This window comes from Etheostoma cragini, chromosome 17 (assembly GCF_013103735.1).
Source record: "Etheostoma cragini isolate CJK2018 chromosome 17, CSU_Ecrag_1.0, whole genome shotgun sequence".
NCBI lineage: Eukaryota > Metazoa > Chordata > Actinopteri > Perciformes > Percidae > Etheostoma > Etheostoma cragini.
The window spans coordinates 20,469,414-20,478,958 of NC_048423.1; the positions used below are offsets into that span (position 1 = coordinate 20,469,414).

At 38.1% G+C, this 9,545-nt stretch overlaps 1 protein-coding gene across 4 annotated transcripts in view; it reads right to left on the bottom strand.

Annotated features, from left to right (window-relative positions):
* Positions 1-3,577, bottom strand: part of smap1 (small ArfGAP 1) — a 154,270-nt gene extending 150,693 nt beyond the window's left edge. For 2 of the 4 annotated variants that reach the window (XM_034898287.1, XM_034898285.1), the window contains exon 1: positions 3,262-3,576. In XM_034898287.1, the coding sequence (XP_034754178.1) occupies positions 3,262-3,379 (118 nt within the window). In that variant the 5' untranslated portion in view covers positions 3,380-3,576. Of the gene's footprint in view, positions 1-3,261 lie in introns of all 4 variants that reach the window. The other 2 variants (XM_034898288.1, XM_034898286.1) reach the window with 2 other exon arrangements.
* Positions 3,578-9,545: the final 5,968 nt, after the last annotated feature.

A 9,545-nucleotide genomic window follows, 5' to 3' on the forward strand; every position in this document is an offset into this window, starting at 1 on the left:
TTGGAAAAAGGCTGCAATGAAACAAAGAGTGAAAAATTTAAAGGGGTCTGAATACTTTCCGTACCCACTGTATGTCAGAAGGAAACACTAGACACTGAACACTAGAGCATAAAAAGCTAACACAAAAGTAAAGGGCAACTATTCAAAATTCACAGCATTAAAACTTGCCCAAAACAACAACAACTAAACCCCAACATGAAGACAACACTACAACAACAGTACAATTTCTCAACATTAAAAAACCACAACAAAAAGACAACACTAAGACACCACTACATCAGGACTCCCCAACATTAAGACTTAGACAACGTGCTTGTTGTCTCCAAAGCTTCTAACAGCATCTCATCGTGGCTTCCCTTGCTGTTTCCAAGATCAGGAATGAAACCTAATGCAGAATAACACTTTCTCTACAGAAAACTACAGAGTCTGCTGAAAAAGAGGCAGTTGAACTAGATATCATCTTAGATTTTAGAAATCATTATATCTAATGTGTTTTAAAGGCTGCATTACAGCAAAGTGACTGTTCTAGCTATTTGCCTTTACACAATTAGTTATTATATCCACATCACTGATAATTATTTATCTACAGGGCAGCACGGTGGCTAAGTGGTTAGCACTTCTGCGTCACAGAAGGTCGTTGCAGGCCTTCATATGTGAGGTTGTATGTTCTCCCCGTGTTTGCGTGGGTTTCCTTCGGGTGCTCCGGTTTCTTCCCACCATAAAAGACATGCATCCTAGGTAGGACTACAGTTGATAAATAGCCAATTGAATAACACTGGCGCATTTACAGAAATGTTCATTACTGCGCATTGTCCTAATCAAATAAATAAATAAATATTCTAAAATCGCATTGTGTAATTATTTGTAAAAGCCCCATTTGTCAACACTACAATACTGATAGAGGTAATTGGTAGGGCTGCAACTAATGACTATTTTCATTGTAGATTAATCTGTTGATTATTTTCTTGATTAATCGATTAGTTGTTTGGCCTATAAATGTCAGAAACTGATAAAAAATGTGGATTAATATGACGTCCTCGAATGTTGTGTTTTGTCCACAACTCAAAAGGTATTCAGTTTACTGTCACAGAGGAGAGAAAACAATAGAACATTTTCACATTTAACAAGCTAGAATCAAAGAAATTTTACTTTTGTCTTTAAAAAAAATTCTCAAACCAACTAATCAATTTTCAAAATAGTTACCGATTCATTAAAAAGTTGACAACTAATCGATTAATCAATTAATGGTTGGAGATCTAGTATTTGGTCAAAAATATCTTTATATTCGATTTTCTCCATATCTCAATATCTCTTGTTGAAAGATATGTAAAAGGCTAGGTGGACTGTAGAGCTAAATATCTTTTTTAACTAGGTTGTATATTATTTATGAAAACGTAATACTACTTACCATAGTTAAAGATTATATTAAAAAGAAAAGACATCTGGTCTGAAAGGGTTATTCAACCCTATTCTCCCAAACTGCAGGTAATTCATGTTTACAGTGTGCATTTGCCTCCCACTATGTGCCTGCTAGCAGCTACAACACCAAGCTAGGTCCATTAAACGTTATTTAGATAGGAAGGAAAGGAAATGAGTACAACTGATATTTAACCTGAACTGATCAAAGAAGCAGCCTCTGCAGCAGCAAGTGGAAGATCGTGACCAAAACTGATTCACTGGCTGAGAGCTGAGGGAGGTCTGGTACTACAGATTACACTTGTCAAATGGAAAGGTGATGACGCAAAAACCTTTAATCTCAGTCATAGTAGTCCGGGTGAGAGCCGTTCAAACACAAATTTAAAAGTCTGGGAATTTCGAGCTTCCATACAACTACATCAAGGCGTTTACTAAAAAAAAAAGTCACGATTCAGTGTAATTTTTTCTAAATTAATCGTGCAATACAATGTTATGTTATTATGTTTTTTTAAAGCATTTTTACTATTGGGAATCCTCATGTAAAAGGCATATCGATTTTAGGTAACATGTTATTAAAATGTATTGCTGTTTGATGGTGTGGATGTATGCCGAAATTAATACTGGTTCCTAAATATTTATAAGAATATTACACTCATTTTTTATTGGAGTTTTGGGTGGTGTTTGTTCTATATAGGCGAGTGAGATGTTGCACACCAACTGTATCCGCTGCTAACGTGCGCTAATGCGAGACATCCAGCCTGGAAACGACACCACGGTTGTAGGCTACTGCTTACACTGGAGCCGCACGTTTTCCGCTCATAAATTAACCAGTCAAGGACATGACATCGATACTGTCGGGAGCTAAACCTGCGTCAAGCTTGCCGTTAAGAAACGGTACAAAACCGGAAATACAGGTCATCGGATTTCAAAATAAGAATTTTTAAAGGGGACAAACTTATTTCAAATAACAAAAATGTAAACATGAAAAATACAAAAGTATTAAAATCTTATAGACAAAGAACCCAATCAGCCTCCCATGTTCACTGATCAATTCAAATTCCAACATTGCTTATCTTATGCCTAACCAAGAAAAGTCTGGAGTGCTTGGAAGTTAAACAAAAATCACGAGGGTGCTCTTTGGAAAGGGAACACAAAACTTTATTTAAATGGCTTTTTCATATCATAATCTTTCATTAAAAATAGAACTGGGTACCATTGCCCTTTGTCAGGCCTTCCTTCTTATTGTATTCTTCGTCAAGGATTCAGGGTAAAATTAACGTAACAGCTAAAAAACATTTGATGAAAACAATAAAGCAAGTCAAAATTTTAACTTTTCATCTGACTTTCCATAAAACATTAAAACAATATGTACTTCTTTTTCATAATCAACCTCCCACTGTGGCTAATTTGTTGGGGGTATTTACGTCTTAAAATGTCATCCTCTCGTTTTCTTTATAATCAATAATGCAAGAGCAAGTCGGAGCTTTTACTTTGAAATTATTAAGCGGAAAATGTATATTTTTGTGGTTACTTGCACATATATATCGCTCACTAGTATTTGTTTAAACTTAATTCTAACTAAACAGACAATCTGTTTTTATTGTACAACATACATATATCTGGATTAATTCCCAGTAGTAAATTTTGTTGGCATTAGCAACTGACGTTAACGTTAGAAGGGATGTAACGTTAAGCATAGCTCCACAGTGACTCAAATTTGAGTAACGTTAACGTTTTCAAATATGTTGCTAGCTTTAGCAAGCCGTTTGCTGCCAAGTTTCCAAGTCGTCCGTGTCTAGACTCCATTTCTGACAGTACGTTTAAAGGAAACATTGTCTGGCTTACCTTTTGCCTCACAGTCCGCACAGAACTTGTTGTGTTCTTCCCTCAGCAGTTTAGACAGAATGGCCTGATGCTGCTCATTCAATTTCTGGGCTTTTTCTCGCTCCGACCGCGTCGTCATCTCGCTAAAGTTTGGGAGTTATTAGTCCTGCTTGTGTCAAGACGATAACAACCGCGAAGTCCTCAGTTCGTATTAAAGAGCGTGTGACATCCTCTTGTATCCGCACTGTACCGCCTGTGTTCAGCTAGCTTGCAACCTGCTAACAAGGTAATATGGATCCAAGGCAGCATCATCCCTGCTGCATTCAAGACTATCGGAATTTTTCGAATTCATCATTATTTTTTCTATTAGTACATGCAATACCGTTGTATTTAGGATTGTGTTATTATTCTTAGCCATAGCCCCTAGCTGAACTTATTTTTGGAAAGATTTGGGGACTGTTAATGTTAAAAAAATGCTGTTTATTCTTATTGTGAGTGACTATAACCAATAACCTGGTGCAACTGACGCTTGATACCTGATGCTATAGTGTCTTGAAACCAGCTTTCTATCACTGACCAAGTTTACATGCTTATAATATTTTGGGTTTTGCCCTTTTCTGATGATAAAACGACTTTCCGACTAATCTGTTTACATGGCTAATGAAAGTAAACATTCCACTAATATTCCCGTTTACATGCTGCTGTATGAAATATGATTCAAACCGCTGCAAAAGACTCTTACTTACTTACTCTTACTGGGGGAGTTAGAGATCGCTCCAGAGGGCGGACTTGTTTGACCATGTGAACACAGCCAATCTCTTTCATCCCTTTAAACGTGCATATTTAAGACTTATAAAACTAACTTTCTGTCATATTTGCTGAAACGGACCATTTGTTAGAGTAGAACTACATGAAGCAGGTAATCTAGTTTTGTTCTCTTGTGTAAAATGTAATTATTCAAAGTAGCTTTGATTTAATTGGGCAATTTGTGTTTTAGCATAGGCATCCCAGCGGGCACCTTGACGTCAATTTGACATCAACAAATAGTCAAGATTTTGACCACTATGTCTGACATGCAAGAATATGCATAATTTCATTATATTTTGTGATTATTTTCTTGTGGTTGTAAAGAGGTAGTGGTTGTAAGGAGGTTGCCCAACAAAGGTATCAATCTGACGTGTTTTTTTCTGGTCCCTACATCTCAGGTCAATATCACTGACATTAAATCAACGTTGATTTGATGTCAGGAAGTAAGATGTGAAATTAATGCAACATTTATGTCAAAACAATGTCTGTTCAAATGTCTGAAAAAGTATATATGTTACTTATTGTAAATTAACAAAACTCATTTTCAACATCTAAAAGACCTATAACCTGAACGATATTCTAATTCGTAGGCCTAGGCGTATTTTTTGCACGTGTTTTTATTTATTTAAATTCTAGCATGTTTACATTCAGTTCACATTTAAAATGACAGCCGACACTATAATTAACTATAAAGGTAAATTTAATTTGATATCATCTGATTTTTAAAATAATAATCATAGACTACTCAATTCAATTCAATTCTATTTATAGTATCAATTCATAACTAGAGTTATCTCAAGACACTTTACAGATAGAGGAGGTCAAGACCACACTCCAGAATTTACAGGGACCCAACAGTTCTAGTAGTTCCCTCCAGAGCGAGCAACAGTGCGACAAGATGACTACAAAATGACGACACATCCTAGAGCTGCAACTGCCATTGGACCTGTTGATGTGGAGGATGTCCAGAAGAAGAAGAAGAAGAAGAAGAATGTGTTTCAGAGAGCCTGCAAATTCTTCTGCAGAGTGAACACTTGGTTTAGCGATTAGTTTAAGCATATCAAGCTAGCAATTTTTAAAAAGTTTCAATTAAGAACATGGTTGCAAGTATACATGTACAGGACTGCCTAGAGCACAAAACAAGCCTGTCATAATTTTTAAATCAATTATTTAAGTTGAAAATACCTACATTTATGGGTATCTCTGCTCGATGTGGCAGCCATTGTTGCTAGTTGCGCAATATATATGGCTACTCCTTGTTTACAAGTCAGTAGAGTTTTTCTCAAATAAAAAGGAGAGAGCATGACGCCTTCTATTTGTAGCTCTAGATAAGTTTACCAGTACTAATCTGAATTGACGACATGATCACTGTCACTAGATAGAAAGAAAATGTTGACTTTTACACTGTGCTATTAACTGAGAGTAATAGAAAAAGTCCTTATTGTATGCATTGCTGCGCTGGCACTGCTGCGTTGCTAAATGATAGAAACTCACCAGGAGACTTCCCCAACTCTCGGCAATTCCTCATTTACCCCCTCACGTCTGGCAGGTTTAAAATGACATGGCTGCTGGCCTTTCCACCTCTTCCTCATCCCAACGTTTTTGTGCAGATTGGACTCAAAGGCCAGGAGGAGTTAGAAAAAGTATGTTTCACATAGATTTAGAAAAACAAAAAAAAACAAAAAAATCTAACAGCACCATCTAATGGGCGATTCACTCAAGATTTGGCATGGATGCTTAAGCTACTATGCAGAACAACGTCATGTTTGGTGGAAATTAGAATAAATCTCTGCCAGATACGTAGCTTCCTCTTTCAGCTGCCCATGTCATGAGTGTCAGTTGATGATTGCAATCACGGCCTAGGAGGAGTTTAAAAAAAAACAAACATGAAAATTCATAAATTTTAAACGGCCGCCTTCTGGTTGGGCAGAGATAATGAAGGCGAATGGGAAATATGTTCGCAATGATTAGCGCAATATCAATATCAAATCTGGTGAAGATCGGATTAACAATATCCAAGTTGAGGGCATTCAACGCATTAGGGGGCGCTATGGAGCCTGCTTACAGTTATGGGCCAAATCGCTGAACAGTCTCGCAAAGCTCCCAGGTGTTTATGTGGACGCCAATTTTTGTGGGTTTTTGTATTGAGAATTGCCCAAGACCAATCACTACAGAATTTAGTGATTTTTAATAGGTCTGACATGTTTGCACATTTTTGTGAGTTTTCTCGCATGCTAAGACCCTTAAAAATGAGACAGATGGGAGAGGTGCGGAATAATAATCCTTACAAAAACAATAGGTTCCTTGCACCTCAGTGCTTGGGCCCTAATAAACTTGTGTATGACAATTAAAAGAACTTGAGGTAGCTGAGTGAGGTGTTATTCAAATGTAGAAGTGAAAGACAGGGGAATGCCAACAGAGAGGGTTTTATTTTTTAAAGGCGAGGGATAAAACCAACATAATGGCCGTGAGGAGGCCGTACTTGTCCCTGATCCGCCAGACACAACAGCTAGGGATTATAGCGCCAGTTTTCCTGACCCAATGCCCCACCCTTGTTGCCAGAAAATGTACTGCCCATAGGCGGAATATCGGAACTCTATGTTTTCATCTTTGTGCTCTCTTGCTTCGCCAATCACCAATATACAATTCCTGTACTGTCTGTAAATCCGCAAATAACCATCTTCAAGACAGTACAGGGTGAAGTGTGGCAGCAGGCTAATGCAAAGGTTGGGCCCTTGGCTACAGCATTTTCTTTCCCTGTCTGTTGGCATCTTCCTAGAGTTCCCACACGAACACCAGGTTAAACAGAGGACGATGGGGCAGAAACCTGGTTCATCATCAGGGCATCAAAAATAAGTTCTGGTTCCTTGGAAAAGAGCACACAGGCCAACTCCCGGAGATGCACATCACTCATCTGTTGAATGAGTACCTAAGTGAACAGATCACAGATGCAACCAAATTAGGATAACAATATACAAAACAACTTAGATGCTTATCACAAAAAAAGCTTCACATTTCTATCTCTAACCCACTTTTGTGATTGAATTTGTGCTTATGATATTTTAACATTCAAGATACATGGAGTGTTCTGTGTCAGTCTGAATTATGTAGCCATTGCCATGTGTTAGTGTTGTTTAGTATGTTGCATTCATTGCTAAGATCTATGAAAATACAAACCTCTTTCGGAACACTTTAATTTTGGAGGACCGGGATTCTCTCCTCCTCCTCTGCATCTCTCGCACCTGTACTCAAGGCTCTTCTGCCTCGTCTCCCCTCTCTGGTTCCTCCACCACCTTGTCCGGCCCCATCTCTCTCACTAGGACCTGTACTCTCTCCTCTCTGTCGTTCTTTCTCTGGTTATTCCTCTACCTCTTCAACCGGGACCTTTAGCACTTGCTCCCCTCTCTGTAGCTCTTCCTTTAGATTCTTTGCCTGTTCTCTGCCACCACTGGGACCTACACCTTCTCCTCTCTGTGTCACTCTTCCCCTAGCTCGTCCTCTCCGCCCTCTGCCTCTTGTACCAGTGGCACCTATCCAGCCCTCACAGGCCTCACTCGATACAGGTGAGGGCATTTCATAACTGAGGTCTGCAAAGGGCTCATAGATCGTTAATATTATATACAGTCTATGATCGGGCTGCAACAAGGAACAACAATAGGCTATATGCAACCTCAAAATAAATGCGAAATTATTGTTAACATGGTCTGGGAACTGTAAGGACGGCATACCGGCAGTGTATTTTTCTGAGAAGTGGGCTTATTTTTTTCAGAATAACAGGCTAAGCTTGGCTATTGTAACCGTGAATATAGCAAGCCATGCATCTTGCTAATGTTATCTATTATTGATGAATAATAAATAATCCACGAGCTTCTTTATAATTTAAAAACAATACATACATTACAAATGTATATGTCTATAAGTAAATTGTCACATACAGTGCGTGTGGTCTACTTGGAGCAGTGTTAATTATAAAGTCTGACAGCAGCAAGAAGGATGTGTGGTATCTCTCCTTCACTGCAAAATTGGTCTTCAGATCATAGTTTCCAAACTCTTTCCTGTTATCTGAAAGAGATTAATATACAGAGGTTAATAATACAGATGAGCCGGATGCTCGGATAAAGCACTTTTGCCGAATACAAGTATTATACGAGTAATACGAGTCAATATCTGTGCTCGGATTAAATAAAAATCTTCATTAGGTAGCTGACTGTGTCTGCGTTCTGTGATAGGTGTTGTGGAAGTTTCTTGTTACAGCGAGGGAGGAATTTCGTGTTGACAAAGAGACCTTGTTGAAACAAAATAAAGACAGGCTGCAAACTGAATTAAAGGTTTAAGCTATTTGGTTAAAAGGTTTAATTGTTTTCTGCAGAGAACAATCAAATGACAAGAACAGTCTTCCCAATGAACAGAGTTACAGAGTGACCAAAGTTCTGTGTGAATACAATCAGTAGTACATTCTTTATATCCTGTGCCCCCAAAGGAATAAAACCTTTGTTTGGAAAACAGTTTAACCTTAAACATAACAATTAGTGGACCTCAGTCATACAGTTAGTTCTATTACGTATTTCTGAATCTGCCCCTCGTGTGTCAAGTTTCTTGACCAGTCATTCTATCTTAGCTGAAAAAGAACATCTCGTCTCTTTGGATAGGCTATGGTCTCGACCTGAGACTGTCTAAGATAAACACCACTCTAGGCAACTGCTTCCGTCAGACTTCCCGTCATTAATCCTTCAAGGAGTCATTCAATTTGTAACTGTCTCCAAAATTGGAGGACTCACACTTTAGGATTTTAGGAGACACATATTTCAGAAGCACATTGGAGGATTTACTTATAATGAAACATCCCTTAAGGAAATGAACAACTGTTGAAAGGAATTTGTTGTCTGTGTAATTTTCCCATTACATAGGCTTGTCACAGATAGGGTTTCTTTAGCTCCAGGTCTGTTTTTACTTCGGTTTGTAGTACTTACTTAGTAACCAGTAGATTTCTGGTAAAGTGGGGTTTGTTCAGACATGGTGCTTGGTAGAATGCAACTCTCGTTGCGTCGCTCCAATTTTTGGAAACCTTCTGCTGGCTCTAATTTATTCAATCTATTTGATCCGTAGAACACAGTTCCCTCCCCCTCCCCCCTCTCTCTCTTTCTCTCTCTGTGTGTGTTTTGTAAAGCATTTTGTATGTGTGTTTTGAAAATTGCTACATAAGTTAAGTTTAGCAAATTTTCAAGGTAGATTCAACCAAGTAGGCCTAAATGTGCAGTTTAAACAAAAACTGCCACTTTTCATTTCATACTGCTACTTTAAATAAGTACAGGTACGCGTGCTTTGTTAGGGGTGCAAGATATATCAACGCAATATCATTACACAGCAGATTGTTATATCAGTGAGTATTATGGTATGACCTATACATTATTCTGGGGGTCCCAAAGCAGCACTAATGTATGCTTATGTTGTTATTAGATTGTGATTGTATCTGGTTTAGTTTGTTGGACATTTGTTTG